This window comes from Aplosporella prunicola (assembly GCF_010093885.1).
Source record: "Aplosporella prunicola CBS 121167 unplaced genomic scaffold K452scaffold_24, whole genome shotgun sequence".
Classification (NCBI taxonomy): domain Eukaryota; kingdom Fungi; phylum Ascomycota; class Dothideomycetes; order Botryosphaeriales; family Aplosporellaceae; genus Aplosporella; species Aplosporella prunicola.
Window position 1 is genome coordinate 54305 of NW_022983552.1, and position 22438 is coordinate 76742.

A 22438-nucleotide genomic window follows, 5' to 3' on the forward strand; every position below is an offset into this window, starting at 1 on the left:
AGGCATTTTTGCAAGTAAAAGCCATATCATCTGATGTACAGCCAAGAGTGGTCTTCGATGAGCAGGAGTATCTTGAAAAAGGACAGAAATCCCCAATACGCGTTTGAGAATGCAGGAGTTCGACACGAACGTTCTCTCAGCGGACTGGCCAAGCTACCTAACAATTCCAGAGTACCGAACCCCGGATGATGTCTCAGACCTTGCTTTGCTGTTGGCTGCACAATTCGATTTCAACGTGGCATCGCTTGTATCCAAAGACGGAGTCGTTGCCCTTACAACCCGAATCAGACAGCGAATCCTGGGCGAAGCTTTACAATACTCTTTTCCTCGCAACTCATCGACGACTGAGCAGACCTTGGGCCGCGTCGATGCAGTCGAAAAACGAGTTGTCGTCACAAAGGGCGTCGCAATTTCCTTATCGTCTTGTTTCGCAATTTCTGCATGTCTGCTTATTACAGTACTTGTGTTTTCGAAAAACAGCCAAAGAGAACTCAACTTGGTGCACGATCCAGCCACAGTTACTGGAGCGGCTGATTTGGTCGTCTCTAGTAGCTCGAGACTTGTCGGTCTTCTTTCGGCATCTCAGGTATCGACTAAGGAGCTAAAGCACATCTTAAGCCCATATAGATATTCCACGACTCACGGAGCGTTGCACCAATCCAAGACAGATACTACTGCATTAAATGGTAAATCTTCCAGTATTTTAGGTACAGACGTATCGATATTGACCCGCAAGCAGAGCCACACGCACCTGTACCGCAGAAGCCAAGTTCTCCTCCAGCAGTACTACGCTTTCGGACCCTGCTTGTTTTTATAAGTTATCAAGTAGCCATCTTGGTTGCTGTTATAATCCTGTATTCCTTCGCCTGTCGCTCTCTCTTACATCAGTCGGCATTTGTTTATCAGACAAACGTGACAATCCTCAGCTACAAGCTTCCGACAATTGCACCGATTTCTATCGTCCCTGTACTTCTTGCTGTAAGCGTAAGCTTATGGTGGGGTGCTATTGATAGTACATTCCGTCGGCTTCAACCATTCCTCGCTCTTGTAGAGCAACCTACAGCATTTGCAAGAGGACCGGCTCTCTCTTATCAAACGACTTACTGGGCCGCCGCAGCTTTGAAAGCTGTGTATAACAAACACTGGTTGCTTTCGTTAGTTACTATTGGAACATCATTATCCCCTGTTCGTAAGTTTTTACAGCCCTCAAACTTATCTCAATGCTTAACTTTGCAGTAACCATTGCGATGTCCGCACTCTTCGAGAGTGGAGAAGGTAGCATGTTGCAGAGCATGGAAGTAGTACGGAATCTTGAGTTGCGTACTGTTCCTATGCTTTGGGTGCTACCAGTCTCCTATGATCCCCATCGTGGTAGAACCGAGGCGTCGGATGCCATAAGCAACCTTTATTCTAACCTGGCCACAAATTGGCTGTACACTGCTACTATTCAACTGTCACTTAACGGTCCACAGCCACCGTGGAGTCGAGAAGGCTGGAGTTTCGTGCCTGTTGACCTCTCAGAGCTGCAAAACGCCAGCATCACAGAAAACTCGGCAGGTTCCTCCGTCATGCCCACTATGAACGTTTCTCTGTACACGCCTGCAATTCGCGCTCGCCTTGAATGCAACCCGTACGAAGGACTCGACAATGTATCATCATGGCTAACTCCCTACAATATGAGCGACCCCAAGTGGAACGCCGATATCAACCCGCAGTATTCTGGAGATAGCTACCGACTCGGCGACTCCTCATCAGACAACTGGTGGGGCTGCCAATTTTTCAACACGTCTTTCCTTGCGATTCCGCAGTAACCCACATGTTGCAGTAATGGTAGCACAAATGATACGGCTGCTAATATGGTGCTCGGTTACTGGTCACCACAAATTGGGGAGCAGCACACTTTCGATTGGGTAGCGGCCCCGCTAAATCTCTCGACTAAGTGGTTCTACGGCCATGAAAGCTCACAAGTTAAAGGCGATCGGGATATTTGGATCTACGATGATGTTCCTAAAGTGGTCGCTTTACACTGCATTCCAGTCATTGAGAAAGCTTCTGCCCACGTAACAGTGGATCGTTGGTCAGGCCGCGTCCAATCATATTCAATAGAGGACGAGCTACAAAACGCAGGAGAAGCATGGGCTGAAGTTTTCGCATGGCATCGATCTATCAATGAATTAATCGAAAACTCCAGCGGGCATGGGGCATTGAAGAGCAACATCACAGTTAGGTAAGCGAAGCATTAAATTGCAAGGTATTCTGTGAGCATGTCCGACTGACTGTCTTTAACTAGTTACGGCATTTTGTTCCAGTATGCTCTAATCGAGGCCGCACATCTCAACGTGCTAGGCGGTATTCCAATCGGCGTTACAGAAGTTAACTACCCTATGGGCTGGGGATCAGAAGACCTCAACGACAACACATTCAATTTTCGCGACCGAACCCAAGGCCTCAATCTCGATTTCATGACATACGCTATGTACTGCCTTGCAGGAAAGGACCCACAAGCTTTGCTGGATCCAGCTCTACTGGAGCGCTATGCACAGACGGCACTTTCAACGTTCTTCCAGCACTTTGTCAGCGGCAATTTATCTTCCAGCTCTACCACCGCAACACACAATGACGATGTCGGATCATGGGCCTATCAGATTATCAACACCACCCTGCCGACAGACATTGGGGAGGAGTTTTCAAGTGGTCCAGACTCGATCAGCGCTGATGCGGGTTCGCACGCGCCGGTCTCGCACACCAACCGCACTGCCATTGTCACGGTGGAGACACCAATCGAGCTGCTCAAAATGAATGCCGTGGCCGTGTGGCTGAGCATATCAGTTCTCGCATGGCTGATCGTCACGACCATAGTCGTCGCCGCACTGCAGAGCCGTTATTTACGCAAATTGAACAGGAACAGTATCGATTGCATTGCGGACGTCCTTGTTTTAGTAGTCGGCAGCGATAAGCTCCTACAGCTCGTAAGGGAAAGGGGGCCAGAGGGGACAAGAGGCGAGAAAGATGTTAAGGCTAAGCTCGATTGGTTCGTTAATAGTAGCGGGCAACGTAGGTGGGGCATTGAGGTCGTCGATAGGGAGTAGTATAAAAGGCTATCGAAAGTTTTCCCTCTATAAATTATTCTTCTTTTAAAATAAATTTCATTTCTTTTTAATACTGATTCCCCGTTTACAGTATAGAAGAGGAGTAGAGCAATATATAGAGAAACTAGAGAAAGAAGCTAAAGAAGTAGAGAATAAGAAATAGAATAAGGATTAGCTATTACGTATACTATAGTACTAACTCTTATATAGGCTTTTCTTAGAAGACTTAATGCCCGTTACTATTAATCGAGATTTACTATAAAGCGAGATAGCAATACTTATACGGAGTAGAAGATAAGACCTAGATAAGATATATAGTCTATATATAATCTAAGACCTTTTTATCTATACCTAGAACTCGGGCTAGGAGTTAGGTAAGAAGTACTTACAGAGACTACTTATAATGTCTTCTATTTCTCTATACAGTAGATCTCGGTTCGCGATAACGGACGTTAAGAGTAATAAATAGACATAGGGGTACCTTACTTATACTAGACGGCTTTACCTCTGCTTTAGACGTCCTTTTACCCGTATTAACTTCCTGATTACTAATATCAACGTACTCTATTAAGCGCGCAGCTGTCTCAGTGCCTCGGACGTCCATATTGTATTACTATAATCTACCTTTTTTTTATAAAAACTTTATGAAGAAAAAACTAGAATATAATAATAAAAGAGGGAAATAAGAATTTTTTGGACCGTCGGACATCCAACTTCGGTGATAACGGTGGTGAAGGCGCGGGCCTACAAGAGGATGCCGCTATCACCGAGTTGGTGGGGGGCAATACTTGTCAGCGAAATGGATGCGATGTGATTGGTCCGGCTATGCTAGCTTTGCGGGGTCGGTTTTGCTTCACGGCCACGAGAGCCAGGGAGTCAGAGGGAAGGAAAGGAATCGCACTGACTCTTATCTCGATTCGGATGGAGAGTCAGCCTCTATAAAGTTCCCTAGCGCCACGCCTATCTGAACTTCTTGTCTCATCCATCATCTTCTTTCTCAACTTGCCATCTGCCTCATCATCTTTTTAGTGATCATCGACTTCATCATCGCCAGCCTTCAACATCCTCGGCAATGGCTATTCTAAACTCAGCGGCTTTCGAGACGCCCTTTACGAGCGAGACACTCATCCGCGTCAGGACCGGTAAGATTAAAAGCATCCCCGGCACGGAGATTAAGAGCGCGATCAATAAGACGATACGGCAGGGACGCGTCTTCATCAGCAAACACGGGGTGCAAGACGACGAGCAAGAGTTCGAGCGGCACGGCGGCCCCGACAAGGCAGTAATGCAGTACTGCAGGCGGCACTATGCTGACCGGGCCGCCGAGCTGCCCCAGAGCGCGCCGTTCTTCAAAGAAGGCGGGTTCGGGGAGAATTTTGTCGGCGTCGTCGCCAACGAGCGCAACATCTGCATCGGCGATGTCGTTGCCGTTGGTGACAACAACGTCTTGCTTCAGGTCAGCCTTCCGCGCGCGCCGTGCTACAAGCTCAACCACCGCTTCCAGCACGAGAACATGAGCCGGCTTAGCCAAGAGTCCAGCAGGATGGGCTGGTACTATCGCGTTCTTCGAGAGGGGTTTGTCCAGCAAGGCGATGCCATGCGTCTCGTTGAGCGGCCCAATCCGAAATGGACCGTTTTCGCTGTCCAGCAGTATATGCATCGCGAAAAGTCCAACCAGGAAGCGATGCGCGAGCTCGTGGCACTGAAAGAGCTGGGAGAGGAAGCGCGGAACCTGTTCGCCAACCGCCTCGCGAAGAAGATGGAAAGCGAGGAGCATCGGCTCAAAGGCGGGGCAGAAGACGCTCTTGAGACTTGGGCTGAGTATAGTGTGGTCATCAAGCGAAAGGAAACCTCTCGCATCATGTCGTTCGTTTTTGAAGCCGTTGACAGTGCTCGTAGCGAGCAAGACGTCCTTCCAGGCTCCCATGTGCGGGTTAAGCTGGGAAACCTCATCCGCTCGTACTCAATCGTCGCGGGCAGCCCCTCCAGGCTGGAACTGGGCGTTGCTCTCGAAGAATCCAGTCGCGGCGGGTCCACGTATCTCCACGACAATGTCGAAGAGGGAGACAGCCTCACCATCGGGAAAGTTACAGAGAGTTTTCCGTTCGAGACCAGCGCCGCAAAACACGTCATGATTGCCGGCGGCATTGGCATCACGGCCTTCATTGCTGCAGCACAGAAGCTCAAAGACCAGAGTACGCCATGGGAGTTGCATCTCTGCGTCCGCTCCGCAGCAGACGTCCCTTTCCGCCGGTATCTGGATCCGCTCGGCGCCAACCTGAAGATCTACAGCAAAGCCGACAGCCAGCGCCTCGACATCGGCAAGCTGCTCGGTGCTCAGACCTCGGAGACGCACATCTACTGCTGCGGCCCGGAACGCCTGATGCAAGCCGTGACCGACACGGCCAAAATGCTCAGCTTCCCGTCCTCAAACCTGCATTTCGAGGCCTTTACGACGACGCTGACCGGCGACCCCTTCGAAGTCGGCTTGAAGAGGTCCGGAAAATGCTTGAGCGTGCCGTCTAGTGAGGTGCTGCTGGACGTACTGCGCGACGCGGGGCTGGACGTGCCGTCGTCGTGCGAGGCGGGCAATTGCGGGACGTGCAAGGTCAGGGTCGTTGCGGGGAGGGTGGAGCATCGCGGGACGGCGCTTTCGGAGAACGAAAAGAAGGGCGAAATGCTGAGTTGTGTTTCGAGAGGCGTGGGGAGGATTGAGCTGGATTTGTGAGGGAGGAGTATGGTGGACGCCGCGGTAGATTGGTTTTTGGTTGCTGCCGTCTTCCGGGTAGCTGTCGCTTAATTTTTTATGGTAGATGGTACATGTCCAACAGTTTTCTTCCTCGCACATCAAAAGACGAAGACATGAGAGTTATGGAAAGAGAAGATGACGGGCATTGGAAAGAAATAATTGATCCAGGCTCACATGGAGAGGAGATGTCGAGTTGAAAGAATCCGGCCTCTAAGGGCTTTCTAGTTTGTTTTTTATTTGTTTTGATTACTTTATTTATTATGATTATTCATTCAGGTATTCATTCATCCGTTCGTTGTTCATCGATGGCGTCTAAACATTTCAAATCAAGCAGGCGCAAGCGAAGCTGTAGACGTCGTTAGCATTGATCAGAAGCGACATGTTCAAGAAACGTACCAGCCCTCCTGCCTAGAAGAAGGGTTGCAGGTGCCGTGGAAGGTCGCGTCAAAGGATGCGCACTGCATTGTCCGTTAGCAAGTAGCTCCGGTCTGATAGAACGTCATGCACCTACGTAAGAGTTGCACTGATCGCAGCTGGTGATGCAGTCCGATGCCATCGCATTCGGGCTGAAAGTGTCCGGCGTCGCGGTTGGGGTCGCAGTCGGAGTCGCAATCGGAGTGGTGATGGGGGTGAAGGCCAGGGTCGGGATTGGGTTCACATTAAGCGGAGTCGCGACCGGGGCAGCGGTGGCGGAAACGACGAGGAGAGCCAGGATGCTGAGGAACTGCATGATGATGATGAAGAGGGAGGTTGTTTGTTTGTTTGGGCGTGAAATTATTTCGTAGAAGTCGTGGACGGTGGTAGATGGTGGAAGGACGTGGGTAGATGACAGATGTGGCTGGATTATAGAGTTAGAGGCGGCGCGCCAGAAAGTCTAAATACCACGGCCACGAGCTCCACCGTCATCGGCCAGGAACGCCAGGAACGCCGTGGTGACGACAAACAACACCAGGGCTCCAGTGTTCCTACGACGTTCGTGGAAGGGACTCCTCATCCCGCCCACACATTTTTACGTCGTGTACAAAATGGCGGTCACGGCGGTCAACTGCTGCTCCGTGGTCTCCGTGATTCCTGCACGGAAAACAACGCGTCACCGCGTTCAACACCGCTTCTTCCTCGTGATCTGGCTGCCTTGCCAAGCGAGCCCCGTTTTTTCGGCTTCCAGCCTCGATGCCGTGCGGGGATAATGGCATGATTCACGGGTTATCTTATCGGATAGGGAGGGATCGGCGGGCGCTCGGTACGCTGCGGCCCCGTATTTTTCTTGTGATGGGCTGCCGGAGACGCAGGAACCCGTCCGGGAGCGATTCTAAGGGTTCGTGGCTTGGGTTTCGATGAGGAACGCATAAATTGGGCGCATGGTTATGATGATGGTTGGGAATGACGAATTCGTTGTGCTTTTTTGTTTTTTAATGTTTTTGCAGGATCAATGGCTGCCTTCGCTGATGTACGGAGTAGTTACCCGGAGATAGATACGTCCCTTGGTCAGTGCCAATAAGCGGTCTGTTATTGTGGGCGCGATCCCATCACCTTCGAGCTTGGATGCAACGTATTGGCATGTGCTTTATACTTTTGACTTTCCGTGGTTGTGATTTTACTAATTGTAACTAGGGTTGTGGACAGGTGGTCTCAGGGAAGAGAGCAGTAGACTAGTCGAAAAGACTTTGTTCGCATTTTCCGTGACATTAACTACGTAGCATGTATTTCAGAATGAAGGAGTACTATGAGATTGAAGATGTACAGTTATATAGCTAGAGCGTCTATCTTATAATTAAGACCCCGCAAAACCACATACTCTATCGAAGGTTTAAATATTTTATTTACTTTATATATTACTTAACCTTGGAGGTATTTGTAGAAATTTAGTAGTTTACCTTTAAAAATATTCAAGAGTGTATAAATGGCTATAGTATTTTCAGGTCTAAATCTAGAAACTTAAGGATTTTTATTCTTGAGAACCGCTGTTATAGGTATATGAAAATTATTTAACTTATATAACCGTAGTATAGAAGAATGCGAGTCTACTTAGACAGAGAGAGGATATTAGATATCTATAATCTAAAGTATATATTAAAGAAATAATGCCGTCGGAGGGGGGAGGGGGGAGGAGTTCGCGAGGCCCTATAAGGATATAATAATATTAAATCCTTATGTAAAGCTAGGCGCGAGGAATTAGACGCCGCTTATCCTCCTAAATTACTACTACCTATAGAGGTATATATGCTGCTATCTAAAAGAATACGTTTTCTCTTTAAGATCCTTATTCCCTTGCAGTGGATAAACGTGTGGTGTAAGGGGTAAGGCTGTAGTGTAACAACTAACTATAATAAGGCTGAAAAACCGAGAGTTATCGGAGTAATCCTAGCTGACAGGATCTTAAAGAGAAAACGTATTCTTTTAGATAGTAGTATATATACCTCCATAGGTAGTAGTAATTTAGGGGGACAAGCGGCGTCTAATTCGTCGCGCCCAGCTTCACAATAAGCCACCTGGTTCATAATCACTTTGCCTATTTCTTTAAGATTGTTCTATTATGCTTCGCAATAGCTTGAAAGCATTTTACTATTCACGGATTACAGCAATGGAACAATTCGATGAAACAGTTATAGAGTTTTTAGAGGGCTCTGCGCCGTTACCACGTACTACTTTCGGTGCCATCGATGAGACTGGTGAGATAGTTTAACTTTACAATAACCTATAGAAACCGTTTTAGAACTAACAGTTAATAAGAAACATTTTGTTATATAAAAGCCTTTGGGAATAATTCAGGTCCTGGTACAGCGGAGCCCTCAAACACTAACTCTATTTATGCGTTGGCCTCTTGTACAGAGTTTATCACCACAATTACTGCTCTCCCACTTGTTGATTAGAAGATCTGGACGTTAGATGAAGATGTTTTCAGATTTCTTCCAGAGTAGAAAGATCCTCAAATTCTATCATTCAACGAAGCTGACCAGCCTATCTTCCGTCCAGCAAATAATGTCATAACACTACGGTGCGTACAGTTAGCTGGTTTCACGCTTAGCCAGTTGAAATATAGAGGTTTTAGCTAATACAGGAACATAGGCATCTATTGACGCACACAAGCGGCATGGCTTATCCATTCGACAGCCAGGTTCTTCTAAAATATCAAACACTGACTGGACCAAGCCCTGCAAAACCAGAGACTATAGTAGGTATCATAGGGGACCCGAACTTCCTCTCGGCTAATCTCACATTTCACGGTGGCGTCTTAGAAGGATGCCTATAAAATGTTCCTTGTCAATGAGCCCGGCGAAATATGGATGAATTCGCCTGGCATAGAATGGGCTGGTGTGATGGTAAGACGGTCCAATACTCCTTGAGCATGGTATTCCTAACGATTCCATAAGGTCGAGCGAACCTGCGGCATGAGTCTAAGCGATTATGTTCAAATGTCCATCTTCCGACACCTGGGGATCAAAGACATGACTTTCCATATCGAAAAGCGACCCGATTTACAACATCGCTTGGCAAATTTTTGGCAATATAAGGCAGATAGGAGTCTTCAAGTTGAAGACGAAAGGTTTCTACCATACACTGTAATCGACGACTTTGGAGGGAGCGGGCTTTATGGAAGTGCTGAGGACTTCCTCAAGATCTGCAGCGCGATCTTACGAGGAGATGAAAGAGTCTTGAGCATTGAAACTGTCCAACAAATTTTTACACCCCAGCTAGAATCCACCGCTGGACTTGGTGTCTCCTGGCTTAGTCCCAACCCCGGAAATATCTGCGGCATTCCTCAAGGTGCAGATATCAATTTTGGACTAGGCGGCTTTCTCAACCTGAGCAAAATCTCGGGGAGAAGACAAGCTAAGTCCATTGCTTGGTCTGGCCTTCGAAATCCTCACTTCGTAAGTTACAAATCTGATGAGCGTTATTTCATTCCTCTAACTAAATCTGTAAGTGGATCGATCTTCGAAGCGGCCTTGCCGGAGTGCAACTTATGCACTTCCATCCAACTGGCGACAAGAGGGCCATAGAATTACTCTGGAGGTTCGAAGAAGCGGTATACTCGGCTCAAATATAGGCATGATGTAAAAAAGTTAGCTTGGAATATAGTTTCTTGGAAGCCAAATTTGTATAGCTCTTTGATGTAAATGGGACTTAGTATTCAATAAGTGAAGGATGAGATATCTGGGAGGCCAAATAAGCTAACGCCTGTGATATCTTGCGCATTGAAGTGTTTGCATGGATTACAAGAGTCTTTATTTAAAATAATAAATGAAACACGACAGAAAAACACGGGAAAACATTCACCTGAACATTCTGTTGGACTTTTTCCACAGAGAGTAGTCTATGACTTGCGTCGAACGACTATTTAGTTATAAAAGCATTATATGATACGATAAATCAAAGTCAAGTAGAGCTTCCCGACTTAAGATAACATGATTTAAAAAAATAAAAAAAACGATCGAACTAAACTATCTTCGTGCTATGGGAAAGAGCCATATGCAAGAAAAGGACACTGGAATTTTTTTCTCGTAATGCAATACCTACACAAAAGAACACTGTCAAGACTAGCTACCCAACGTCTCCACCTGCTCGACACTACTGGCCTGCTCGATCAAGAAAACCCCGCAAGTCCGTCACGGGATCTTCGTTTTCGACAATACCCAAGACAGTAGAGGGTTTCTTGTATCCCAAGAGTGAGAGCATCTTGTCGCTCATTGTGAGAACCTTGCTTCTTGGTACTGCCAAAAACTGGTTCTCCTCCGTGCGCATAGTACCTCTCACGAAAAAAAGCCCATGGACTTTGCGGACTTCACCTTTGACAGAGTTGTGACCTCCGCCATGGTAGCAGGAAGCCAGGAATATGATTGCAGAACCTGGCTCCATCTCTGGTTGACGCTGCATTAGCATTTGCCACACTAATTGTAGTCTAGGAGAAGTTGTCCAGTATTCGTTGGATTGAAGCTCTGATATATACTTACCAGCGAAGCAGACTTCATCAGTGCGTGGAGGCCGCTCATCATCCCACTTATGGGAGCCTGGAACAAACATCGTTGCGCCATTTTCACGGGTAGTCTTAGTCCCTGCGATCAAGCAAGCGAATTGGCCAGCCTTCTTGAGGTCAAAGTTGTCCCCATGCCTGGTCCCATGAACGTTGTCATCCCTGTGGAGCCTTTGACGAGGTGCGCCATAGCCGATATGAAAGGTGATGCTGATGCTCAACAGTGGGTCGATGCTGTTTTCTTCGAGATGATCCTCACGTATGACGCTGAAGTTATCTTGGAGAATGGATTTCCGAAGCTTGTCCAACACAGGCAGCTCGCAGAGTTTGGCCACTGTCGGTGATTTGCCAACAAGACCGGGTATGGCAGTCGTTTCCTTAGGGATGATATGCAACGCGCTCTTCTCCGTCGAGCGGACATTCTTCTGGTGCTCTTCGACTTCCTTATCAATGGCAGCAAGGTCTTCTCTGTCGACAAGGTCTGTCAAGATTACACCGCCATCGCGCTCTATGACGTCGAGGATATCCTGAAGTGGAGCGTTGGAAGGCAACGAAGTGATAGATGCTGTGGGTTTATACGACGAATCAATTGGCGGAGGCGGCCCGGATACTTTGATTGCCATGATGGAAAATTGAAGACAATGATAGTGATAATGCCCAAAGCCTGATGAGAATTGTCGACGGCTGATGATCTATGATACGGGTGCCACTATGCAGAGATTAATCAACGCATGAGTTTAAATAACCAATTGGGTTGCTCCAAGTCCTGTATCTTCCAAGAGAGAATGCCGAAAGTTATCAGTTGAGGTAAGTTTTTGCGGTGCATATATGTACGTCAACGATTCTTATCTCTTTTGTCTTACCTTATCATCCAGATTGAGAAGCCTGGCCCCGCACCAAAGATATGCATGAGCATGTCGGTCCTCAACCAATCAAGACTCCAAACTGAAAGGGATCAAATTTCCCTTTTGGTCAAGGCGGGGTTGACAAGGAGCGCAGATTACACTGCGTATCGCATCTAGGCGTACTCAATGGGAAGTGAAATGCGGCTGGGCCAAAATAAATGACCAAAGCAGCGATCTGCACCATTCTAGGCGACTTCTGGGCTCCGACTATGGAAAATTCGGGCCAGAAGTGTGTGTGCCTATTCTTGACCTTAACTTTTTAGATGCGCTCTTTATGCTCGACTGCGGAAGGCAAGACTTTCGTGCCATAAGCTGCCAACCACGAAGATCTTTTCCCAATCTTTACATATTCCCAGAAGTTATACTCTACGAAGGTCCCAGACAAAACAATGGCAGAAATAGCTCTACCGGTACCTCCCCCGAGTATCAAGGCAACGCCTATTATCAGAGAACAGATCAGGACCTCGAATGCAACGTCACGTACGACTTTTGATCCAAACAAACACCTAAATTATGTCGGGAAACCCGAAACCCTGTCACTCAAGGATCTTGGATTTTCTGAAGATGTCGGCATATCCACTGTCGCCGTCTCAAACCCATTTCCACTATTCGACGAAAGCGCCATGCGCATCATGAGAAGTGAGATTTTCACAAACGAAGTCTGGGACAACTGTATGTGGAGCACAGACTTTGCAGGCTGCCAGCTGAGAGGGCACTGTCCGAAGTAAGTTGATATTACCGTCTTTGATTCGTCAAATTCCGAGTTGGTATAAGTCAATCATAAATAATCCATGCTAAAAGCTCTAAAAGGTATGCACCATTCATGTATGATGCTTGGAAACACCCAAAGACCCTGTCTATTGTATCAGAAATTGCGGGAGTCGATCTCATCCCAGTTCTCGATGTAGAAATCGGAAACATCAACATCTCTGTCATGGACCCCAACGAAGACAAGGCAAAGGTCACCAAAAAGGCCGATGACGACGTCCCCGTTACCAAATGGCATGTCGACAGCTATCCGTTTGTATGTGTCGTGATGATGAGCGACACTTCCGACATGGTGGGTGGTGAGACTGCCCTCAAGACTGCTTCGGGAGAGATCATGAAGGTACGGGGACCGCAGATGGTAAGTTCTCCAAACCAGGAAGTAGCACATTTGCACGCTAACTTTATTCTAGGGATGTGCCATTGTCCTCCAAGGGAGATACATCACGCACCAAGCACTGGCTGCAGTAGGTGGAACTGAGCGTATCACAATGATTACTGCCTTCCGGCCTCGCGACGCTTTTATGCCCGACGACTCTGTCCTTACCACAATTAGACCCATCACAAATCTGTCCGAACTCTACTTCCAATGGACCGAATACAGAATCGAGATCTTGCAAGAGCGGCTTCGCGGGATGCTCAAAGTTTTGGAGGAGCAACACAGAGCCGAAAGACCAACTGATGTCAAACGGATCAAAGAGTTCCTCAAGCTCCAAGAAGAATGGCTTTCTATCACCAACAAAGAAATTCACAATCTCTAGGCGCTGTTGGACACTATGGGATTATGGCTTTTCGGCTGATTGGTTATCGTTAATGAGCGCTTCAAATTGTCAATGACTACGAGTATTCATTTGAAACTGCTTGAACTGTAGCCTTGCATGAGGCATCGCGTATCAACTATTTTGGTAGAGGACCTTCCAGCTTTGAGAGACAGTGCATATGCAGTCAAACACGCCATGCCACCTAATGAGCGCCGAACTTATTCGGTCCGATAAAATGACGTACCCCAAATCCTGGAGAGACATAAGATCATGGGGTGTGAACACCTGACTTAACCGGGCCGAATGAAATCTTGTTTATTGTAAAGCGCTGTTTCCCAGGCCTCCGGATCCTGGAGAGATGTGGGGTGTGAACACGCTGTGGGGTGCAGGTTAGGCGCGCTGTTCGTTGTTTCGGGTTCCTGACCGAAGCCGAGGTTCGTTATCGCTGTTGTCTCCGCTACTCTTATTTGAAGTGTAGAGATAAGTACCGGTTAGTAGAGAAAACTGTCCATGTAATGCAATAACTGATAAATGGCTAATTAAGAAGTGATATTCGTACCGAGGCGAGGCTAAAGATTACCCTTGGTGTTGAGTAACGGCATTTCGGGGCTCAACATCAACACCAATGTTCAGTGACGTAGGATGACTGTGATAAGCGATACGGAGTGGGCCAACTCCTTGTACAAAGCACTGACCTGCCGGATAGAAATTATCACTAACCAAATCGGCAAAAAAGTCCTCTTAATTGTTGGCACTGAACAAGCATGAGCTTCCGTGAAGCCGGACAGAAGTACTCTTATAGCCCGAGCAGCCGCAGTCTTCGAGAAACCGTCCTCTCCTCTCGCACGCCACCAGACGACAGACTCTGAACTCTCCCACATCGCTGACCTACATCTCCCGGCAATGGACTCCAAAATGGAGCAGTCAAAAAAGACTGCAAGCGACCTTCCGGAACTCCAATCCACTAGCAGCGTAAACAGCATCGACAATGTCGGCCAGGTCCAGAATGTCAACACTCTCCGCCGCTCACTCACCAATCGTCAAATACAATGGATTGCAATTGGAGGCTCCATCGGCACAGCTCTATTCGTCACCATCGGATGGGCATTGCTAGAGGGGGGCCCAGCCTCGATGGTAATAGCCTTTCTCTTCTACAGCAGCATCATCGGCGCAATCAACAGCGGCATAGCCGAGATGGTCGTATACATGCCAATTTCTGGATCTTTCATCCGGTACGCAGGGAAGTGGGTGGACGACGCCTTTGGATTTGTCGCCGGCTGGAACTTCTTCATCTATGAAGCGATCCTCGTACCGTTCGAAATATCCTCGCTCTGCATGGTTCTCACATACTGGAGAGACGACATTCCCGTGTGGGCCGTCTGCTTAGCCTGTATCATCCTGTACGCAGTGATCAATTTCGCGGCAGTTCACTGGTACGGAGAAGCGGAGTTTTGGCTCTCGTCCGGAAAAATCCTTCTGATCTTCATCCTCTTCTTCTTCACTTTCATAACCATGGTTGGCGGAAACCCTAGCGGTGACGCATACGGATTCCGCTACTGGAAAAAGCCCGGCGCCTTTGCCGAGCACATCGCCACTGAGTCTCTTGGCCGATTTGAGGGTTTCCTAGCAGCGCTATTCAAAGCGTCTTTTGTGATATGCGGTCCTGAGTATGTTTCCATGGTTGCCGGTGAAGCCATATATCCCCGCATCACAGTCAAAACGGCGTTTAAGACAGTGTAAGTTCTATCAATTCCACTGCAGTTTTTGCTTCACTAACTTTTTCAGGTACTGGCGATTAGGCTGTTTTTTCGTCCTGGGCGCTTTGTGTGTCAGTATAATACTGCCTTACAACGACCCAACGCTTGAAAGTGTCCTCAACTCCGACAAGGGCTCTAGCGGCGCGGCATCACCTTACGTTATTGCTATGCAAAACCTTGGAGTCAACGGTCTCCCACACTTGGTGAATGCGCTGCTTGTCACCACCATTTTCTCCGCTGGCAACACGTATTGTTTCATGGCTACGCGGTCACTGTACAGCTTGGCCCTTAACAAGCAGGCACCAAAATTCCTCCTGGCAACAAACAAAACCGGAACTCCTTACTGGTGTTTGGTTGTCGCAATGGCGTTCTCGTTCCTAAGCTTTCTGCAAGTGAGCAGCGGCTCTGCGCAAGTTATTACGTGGCTCGTCAACCTGGTCACTGCCTCCCAGTTGCTCAACTACGCCATGATAGGGATGACGTACGCATGCTTCTATAACGCTCTGAAAGCGCAGGGCGTTGATCGGAAAACTCTGCCATATCGAGGTATGCTTTGCGATTTTTGCTTGGTTGTCTCGAATGCTGACATGAACCAGGTTGGGGCCAGCCCTACGTCAACTATTTCGGCTTGACCTTTGTCACTGTCATCGTACTCATTCAAGGGTACACCGTCTTCCTCCCCGGTCGCTGGGACATTGGCAGCTTCTTCACCTATTATACGATGGTGTTTGTCTGTGCATTCTTGTTTGTGGCCTGGAAGCTCATTAAAAGGACCAAGTTTGTGCGCTCTAAAGATGCAGACCTTGTGTGGGAAAAGCCGGTTATCGATGCCTACGAGGAAAGCATAGACCCGCCCGTTGGATTGTTGGAGGACATCCGTTCTTCACTGGTTTCTGCCCTACGCATCAAAGTGAAAAAGCGAGACACGGATAGTGGTGTTTGAGTTGACGACAGGTCTGTGAGCCCAAGGCGACACGATGACGAACTTAGAAATGAAACGGCCGCAAATACCCCCAATGCCATGCAACATTATATTCGCCCGCTTCCATCAGAATTAACGTGACATATAAGCAAATGCACTGCTGAACACAACTTACAAGTGGCTTCTTGACATGAAATGACAGATTAACGAACAACTAACTGGGAAATAGTGGACAACCGATTCCTAGAGTCGTTGTAGCTAAGGTCTAAGACCTTATTTCCGAGGTACCTTGGTGTGAGTAAAACTATTCGAACAAATGGCAAACAATCTCTAGGTAGAAAGAAGTTGAAAAACGTCCCTCTTCCCTTTGCTATGCACAAACCAATAAAACACTATTCCAAATTATAAACCAAAGGTATTTCTTTGGATGATAAGAAAAGATAGAATAGCTTCATCCGAGCATGACTAAATCATCGTCAGTAAGATTGGCGGAGATTAGAAAGCAACCCAACAAAAACCACTTACCCTCTAGGTTCTGGTCCCGCATGACCCCTATCCAATGATATTTACCCTTCACTGTATACTTAATACGGCTTGGTCTAGCCATAATATCAACCCCTTCACCAAACGTAAACGGCTGCGAAAGGTTTGCTGTGACCTGGGCTTTTGAGTTGCGTCTCCTTCCAGAGTTTGCATCGCCGCCAGGAAAGTTCGGTAGACCAAAGCAATCCTGCAGAGGACTTAGCGGATCGCAAAGCCTAGAGAGGTCTGCGTCCATGGCGAACGAATCTCCCCCGGAATTTTGGAGAGACCCGGTTCGAGGTGTGGGACAAAGGCCGTTGCTTGCCTCGTACTCGTCTTTCCTCCTCCATACCTCTTCTGTCACTTCCACGCAGCGATCTACAATCCCCGTGATCATGCGCCTCGACATGCGCTTCCAGCGCTCGCGGACCCAGGCCCTGTCTTCCTCTTCCATGACCTCGCAGCCGGCCACCATGAGGGGGAAAGTTTGCACGACTATCGTGCGAGACGTGAGTGGGACGGTGGCGAGGAAAACCATTGTTTTCTGCGCCAGTTCGCATGGCGATATCGAGCTAGGGAGCTCGGGAACAGCCTGCCGGAGGAGGAGAAGCGTAGCCCATCGGTATGCTTCAGCTGTCTGGACCAGGTCTGGGTTGTTGACTGTCGGATCCTCTGATGCCCATCCAACTGGTGGGATCCAGCATTCGATGGCTCGTTTTAGTTCTGCTGCCTGAGAAATAATGGTCGGTGAATTTCCTGCTGTGCTACTCCTCTTCCGAACACGCCGGACAAGATCTGCCACTTGCCCGAGGATGGGAAACAGCGTCGCTGCGCAGCCCATGAGTGGATCAATTTGCAACTCCTGTGGTGTCGAGCCTAAAAGACTGCAGGCAGTCATGAATTCGAAGTCGGTAAAACCTCCATCGTCCACAGAAGTCAGACGGGCAATGACGTCCATGTACATCCAAGTGTTGGACAAAAAGCTCAAGCGAGTCAACTCGCCGGTAGAAAGCCTCGAAGCTCTATGCGCGAAGATTGCTCTTTTGATAATCGCCTTGGCGGTTTTAATATGTTCAATACCAGTGGATGGTTTCTGATGATCCCAGTTTGCTGCGAATCCGAGAGCTAGCGTTGTTGCGAGCGCTGCATCAAGTCGAATCTTACCATTATCGGTAGCCATGGCTTCCATGCTGCATTGGACGTGGCCGATACCCTGGATGCGGAGTTGTGGTTGGATCTTACCCATGTGAAAGCAGGTCATTGCAGAGATCGCGTGGTAAAGTGCAGGACAGTCCTTTGCCAAAGGCCAAATAAGGGTTCGCCAGGGATTCTCGGTTGGATCATCTTTTACGGAAAGTATCCGGCATGTTTGGCGTTCAAAAAACTGCGTTATCATCTCTGGGCTGCCACTCTGAAGTCGTGGCTGGCGCCAGAGAGAGTAGAGCTCCAAGTCATCCAAGAGACTAGAATGCGGCGATGATGGTTCAAACGACCAATGCTCTCGTTCAATGCTCGAGACATGGCTTGGAGTTTGTCGGGAAGTCTCCACGGACGCCTCGTCTTGGACTGCTCCATCCAAAGGCAGACTTCCTGGCTCGTTTGCCACAGAGCCATCGAATGCCTGCAGGTCGAGCCCTTCATTGTTTGTTAGATTTATATCGTTGCTTTGGGCGAGTAAATCAAAGTGCTGTGAAGTGTTTTGACTACAGAAAGCAGCATTTATGTCAGTATCCGGAGAAGACAGGTCAAAGTCGACGATCTTAGGCGTTTGATTGCGCGAGAGGTTAACGGGTGCGGTAAAATCTGACCGTAGTACGTCAAAAATCCCAAAACCGTCAAGGTCAAACATGCATCCAGCACTGAAGCTAGCCACGGCGGATTCTCCTGCTTCCCTTTCTGCTTCAGTGGTTGGAAAAAGGTCGAACGAGGGAGGCGTAAGTAGAGCATTGACAGTACTTGGCTCTGGCCTTCTTTGAAACTCAGAGCCCGTGCATAACCCTTCAATAGGAAAAGACGCGAAACAGTTGCCGTTTTCGTCTGAGAACATCTCGCTCAGACAACTAGACGACAATGGCATTGCATTTTGAAGCTGGTTTTCAGCTGCCGCACCCTTGTCAAGTGGCCGAACTACGGTCTCGGTTAGTGATGTCCGGGAAATTTGTGTTCTTTGGATGTAACATACTCTGGTCTGGTTGCTCACTTGCATCGCGGGATTTTCCAAAGGCTTTCCATCTGATGTTCTTCTTGTAACCACCGCAGGTAATTCTACGGCGCACGCATTGTTGACAGGAAGGCTTCGTTTCATCGCACTTCATTCTCTTTGACTTGCAAGTGACACAGCCTGCCAAGAGCTTCTGTCAGTACTTATCCGAGTTGGGTGATCTAACTTTGAGTCAGGTGCGGGGGTGGATGGCAACATGCCATTACGACTCTTCGGCTGTCTACGCTTTGACATTCCTCCGCTTTTGGTGTCTCCGTCTGGAGCTTTAAATGGCGCGTTCTTAACCGAACCGCCATTTTCTTTGGAATGGTTGGTAGCGTAGTCCGTTTGTGGCAATAAGGTTTGCGAAGACGGCGAGCTCATAGTGATCTTTCCTGGCAAGACGATGTGACAGCAGATGGGATGGAATCATAAGAGAAATAGGCGTTAACACTAAAGCTAACTGTAACAGCAAAGGGCGTTGTGAGTTGCGGCGAGTTGTCGTTGAGGTAATCCGTTGTTGCAAGAACCACATGGGCCTTACCCCACCCTTGAGGGCTTTGAGAGATCGACAGTGCCCCGCATCCGATAACAGCGAGAGCGACTCGATTGGTGCCTCGGCACATCAATCCTTGTGCGCGATGCTGCCAGAGGAGTGAAGGAAAGATCTTCCCGATCAAGATAAGACGTTACTGGTGTAAGCCTCGGTTCTTCTGCGACCCGTTCCGCTGCAAACCTGCATGTTTAGCTCACGAAAGCAAGCGAAATGGCCCAAAGCAAGAAAGGGGAGTGGAAAACAAATGCAAGTTCGAACTGTCCATTACTGCCGTCGATGCTGTCTAAGAAATGCATAAAAACACTTGGGTGTGGTTGATAGGTCCATTACAGAAACGACCGATGAGAACGTCAATGTTAACGAGAAAATTTGGGCGGTTAGGCTTCAACCGGTACGTGGAAAACATGCAGCATAGGTATGTGCAAAGGAACAACTGAGTGCTATGGTTTGTGTTTAGGGCTTACGTACATGACTTGGTCGGCGATCCCGTGGATAGAGGACAGCATGGTCCGCCGGAAGGCCATGGCGCCGGGTCGTAGTATTGTGGTAGTGACATCGGGACGGTAAAAAAGAATATCAAGTGCTTTAAAGCAGTGCTTGGAATTCCAAGACATTTGAAAGGTTTTGTCTTCAACAAGGATGAGCTATTTGCCAATAGATCCCATGACAACTACAGACCAGTTCCTGACGTGACAATCGCGCGACCGTTAGGAAAAAATATGCTTTTTCGGAAAATAGGAGCAGCTTCTTCCGGTATTTTGGTAGGAAAGATCTGCACTACGTACATAATGATCTACGAGACGATAGTTTGCGGTGTACATGATACTCTAGCTGCTGTTGGGTTATTTAACGAGCTGCAGTATTGCTTTTTCCTTGAATTTATTTTCAGTGAGCTGGGCCATTGCTAGATTTTATAGCGTTAGTATAGAGAGTTAAAATTTACCTTTTATGCGTATGTAAATTGTAGCGAGATAAGTTTCAGCTAGATTGCTGATTGATAGACTGAATAATCTCCCCGCATATACCATTTAACTCTTGAGAGCGTTAGGTTCCATGCGTAGCTGTAAACCATGTTTAAACATTTATGTTTTCTAGTAGAATTCGTTTCCGATTTTCATATAATTTCGAGAATACAAATTTTCTACATTAAAGCTTAAGCTTTTCTTTTAGATAAGTCGAGCTAAGGTAAAGAGACTTAGAAGTAAACGTCCTTATTCCTCCTAACGAGTGCTATCTACACGAGTATTTATATCCAAAAGGAATATTCTAGAGGGAACTGCTTAGAAATTTAAAAGAAAGATATAGAAATAATAAGAAAGAAAGAATCCCAAGTGATTTAGTATAACCTTCTATCCGGAAGAATAAGTTCCTAATATAGAAGTCTTTTAGGTAATACCTAGACTTCTAATAGGTACCTTCTAGTACATTCCTTTACTACTGCAGTTAACCTCGAGCGAGTCGGGCCGACGGGAATACGAAAAACAGATAACGATTGTATGCAAAGGCACTGTTTTTTCGCTCTAAGGAGTAATAACCCTCTAAACACTTCAACATTTACTATGGTACTACTGTAGTTAGATGGCCCGGATGAGACGGCAAAATATTCGATGTCTGACTGTAGTGTACTTGATTTGTCATCACGGGTACTCGGAGAGCCGAAAGTGCGAGCGAGTAGAGTCTGACAAATACCACACAAGCATGCATGTCAGCGGCCTTACCGGCACCTTCTATAGTACAAAAAGGTATGATAAGAACAGCTAAAGCTTTACAACTATCAACCTTACTGTGAAACCCGACTTTATTTGCCTATCTCCATTTCAACAGTTCTCCACCAACCCGGGCATCGACAATGGCGACTATTCAGAACCCAGCTATCCCAAAAGGCTCCACGGTACTGGTTACGGGCGTGAATGGCTTCATTGGCTCTCACGTGGCAGACCAGTTCCTTCAGCTCGGATACAAAGTGCGCGGTGCTGTTCGGGATGTCCAAAAGAACGCTTGGATGAAGGAGTTGTTCACGAAAAACTACGGAGAGGGCCAGTTTGAGCTTGTCGCTGTCCCAGACATTACGAGTGAAGGGGCCTTCGAAGCAGCTGCAAAGGGTTAGTACCTGTTTTTTGATTCAATCCTGTTGAACGAGTTCGCTGACCAATATACAGATGCATCTGCAGTTGTACATGTGGCCTCGGTTGTAAACTTTGATCCGGATCCGACCAAAGTCATCCCCGTCGCCGTTGAAGGAGCAGTGAACTCGCTAAAGGCTGCAAACAAAGAGCCCAGTGTGAAGCGATACGTGCTGACGTCGTCGTCAGCCGCGGCATCATTGCCGAACCCAGACAAAGAGAAACTGATCACGCGAGACACTTGGAATGACGAATCGGTCCAAGCGACCAAGGTAGACGCTCCGTACCCCCCAGAACTAGCTATGCACACCTATGCTGCAAGCAAAACTCTGGCGGAGCAGGCCATCTGGAAGTTCTATAACGAGAACCAGGAGAGAAGACCGGACTTGGTTGTCAACACAGGTATGTTTTAACATTATCGCCATCATTCGAGCATTACTAACTCGCACAGTGCTCCCGAACATGAACTTTGGAAAGAGCCTTGACTATACCAACCAGGGGGCACCTTCTACATCGAAGATCATCGAGGCCTTGTGGTATGGTGTAGACCTCGATCGGGCTGCACAGTTTGGTCCGCGTAAGGATACGCCTATTTCCTCTGTGGTCTAAAAACCCTTTCTAACAAACAACAGAGTACTTCGTCGACGTTCAAGACGTTGCACGGCTGCATGTCGCAGCAGTCATCCATCCCGGCGTCAAAGGAGAAAGGATATTTGGTTACGCGGAGCGTTTCAACCACGACGCAGTCCTGGACATATTGCGGAAACAAAACCCCGAGCGCGAGTTCGTTCCGAACTTTCTGAGCGGAACGGACCGGTCCGTGATTGAGCTTCGAGGCCGCGCCGAGCAGCTGTTGCAGGAGCTGGGTCGTCCGGGTTTCACGTCGATGGAGGACAGTGTGTGGATGAACTCCGAGCCCCTTCGCCGCCAAAAGTGACATGGATGTTGAAGCGGTTGTTCAGAAGTCTAGCTAAGAGTATCTCCGCTATATAAATGGCTTTGAACTATTTGATATTACAACTTGGTATATGTGAAGCTGGGCGCGAGGAATTGGACGCCGCTTGTCCTTCTAGATTACTGTTACCTATGGAGGTATATATGCTGCTATCTAAAAGAA

The 22438-nt window shown here is 47.8% G+C and overlaps 9 protein-coding genes and 1 pseudogene across 10 annotated transcripts; 6 read left to right on the forward strand and 4 right to left on the reverse strand.

The window, feature by feature from the left end:
• Positions 1-633: 633 nt before the first annotated feature.
• Positions 634-3089, forward strand: K452DRAFT_338823 (annotated as a pseudogene; the record flags this gene model as incomplete). Its single annotated transcript has 5 exons — positions 634-686; positions 740-1189; positions 1237-1714; positions 1826-2227; positions 2291-3089. Coding segments are annotated over 5 exons (2182 nt in total), but the record flags the coding sequence as incomplete, so codon positions are not given.
• Positions 3090-4022: 933 nt separating this feature from the next.
• K452DRAFT_290792 (uncharacterized protein) lies at positions 4023-6122 on the forward strand. The gene has a single exon (XM_033541055.1). The coding sequence runs from the start codon at positions 4162-4164 to the stop codon at positions 5815-5817; it is 1656 nt and encodes a 551-aa protein (XP_033393920.1). The 5' UTR covers positions 4023-4161; the 3' UTR covers positions 5818-6122.
• A 37-nt stretch (positions 6123-6159) lies between these two features.
• On the reverse strand, positions 6160-6568 carry K452DRAFT_301174 (uncharacterized protein; the record flags this gene model as incomplete). The annotated part of the gene is made up of 3 exons (XM_033542416.1): positions 6160-6184; positions 6235-6296; positions 6350-6568. The coding sequence occupies 3 exons, from the start codon at positions 6566-6568 to the stop codon at positions 6160-6162; spliced, it is 306 nt and encodes a 101-aa protein (XP_033393921.1).
• Positions 6569-8419: 1851 nt separating this feature from the next.
• K452DRAFT_328793 (uncharacterized protein) lies at positions 8420-9886 on the forward strand (the record flags this gene model as incomplete). Its single annotated transcript, XM_033545008.1, has 7 exons — positions 8420-8507; positions 8590-8699; positions 8757-8833; positions 8905-9010; positions 9075-9158; positions 9210-9710; positions 9764-9886. 7 exons carry the CDS (start codon positions 8420-8422, stop codon positions 9884-9886), a joined length of 1089 nt encoding a protein of 362 aa, XP_033393922.1.
• A 31-nt stretch (positions 9887-9917) lies between these two features.
• K452DRAFT_256302 (uncharacterized protein) lies at positions 9918-11598 on the reverse strand. The gene is made up of 2 exons (XM_033538395.1): positions 10791-11598; positions 9918-10697 (listed from the first exon to the last, which is right to left on the reverse strand). Exons 1-2 carry the CDS (start codon positions 11431-11433, stop codon positions 10408-10410), a joined length of 933 nt encoding a protein of 310 aa, XP_033393923.1. The 5' UTR covers positions 11434-11598; the 3' UTR covers positions 9918-10407.
• Positions 11599-11944: 346 nt separating this feature from the next.
• On the forward strand, positions 11945-13436 carry K452DRAFT_277207 (uncharacterized protein). Its single transcript, XM_033539313.1, has 3 exons — positions 11945-12439; positions 12526-12841; positions 12894-13436. The coding sequence occupies exons 1-3, from the start codon at positions 12105-12107 to the stop codon at positions 13239-13241; spliced, it is 999 nt and encodes a 332-aa protein (XP_033393924.1). The 5' UTR covers positions 11945-12104; the 3' UTR covers positions 13242-13436.
• Positions 13437-14079: 643 nt separating this feature from the next.
• Positions 14080-16038, forward strand: K452DRAFT_277212 (uncharacterized protein). The gene is made up of 3 exons (XM_033539314.1): positions 14080-14977; positions 15027-15544; positions 15595-16038. Exons 1-3 carry the CDS (start codon positions 14145-14147, stop codon positions 15939-15941), a joined length of 1698 nt encoding a protein of 565 aa, XP_033393925.1. The 5' UTR covers positions 14080-14144; the 3' UTR covers positions 15942-16038.
• Positions 16039-16371: 333 nt separating this feature from the next.
• Positions 16372-18757, reverse strand: K452DRAFT_311582 (uncharacterized protein; the record flags this gene model as incomplete). The annotated part of the gene is made up of 3 exons (XM_033543440.1): positions 16372-16385; positions 16446-18569; positions 18625-18757. 3 exons carry the CDS (start codon positions 18755-18757, stop codon positions 16372-16374), a joined length of 2271 nt encoding a protein of 756 aa, XP_033393926.1.
• On the reverse strand, positions 18757-19711 carry K452DRAFT_290797 (uncharacterized protein). Its single transcript, XM_033541056.1, has 2 exons — positions 18864-19711; positions 18757-18783 (listed from the first exon to the last, which is right to left on the reverse strand). Exon 1 carries the CDS (start codon positions 19266-19268, stop codon positions 19023-19025), a length of 246 nt encoding a protein of 81 aa, XP_033393927.1. The 5' UTR covers positions 19269-19711; the 3' UTR covers positions 18757-18783; positions 18864-19022.
• A 1262-nt stretch (positions 19712-20973) lies between these two features.
• Positions 20974-22438, forward strand: K452DRAFT_290798 (uncharacterized protein). The gene is made up of 4 exons (XM_033541057.1): positions 20974-21300; positions 21358-21723; positions 21773-21898; positions 21954-22438. The coding sequence occupies exons 1-4, from the start codon at positions 21048-21050 to the stop codon at positions 22256-22258; spliced, it is 1050 nt and encodes a 349-aa protein (XP_033393928.1). The 5' UTR covers positions 20974-21047; the 3' UTR covers positions 22259-22438.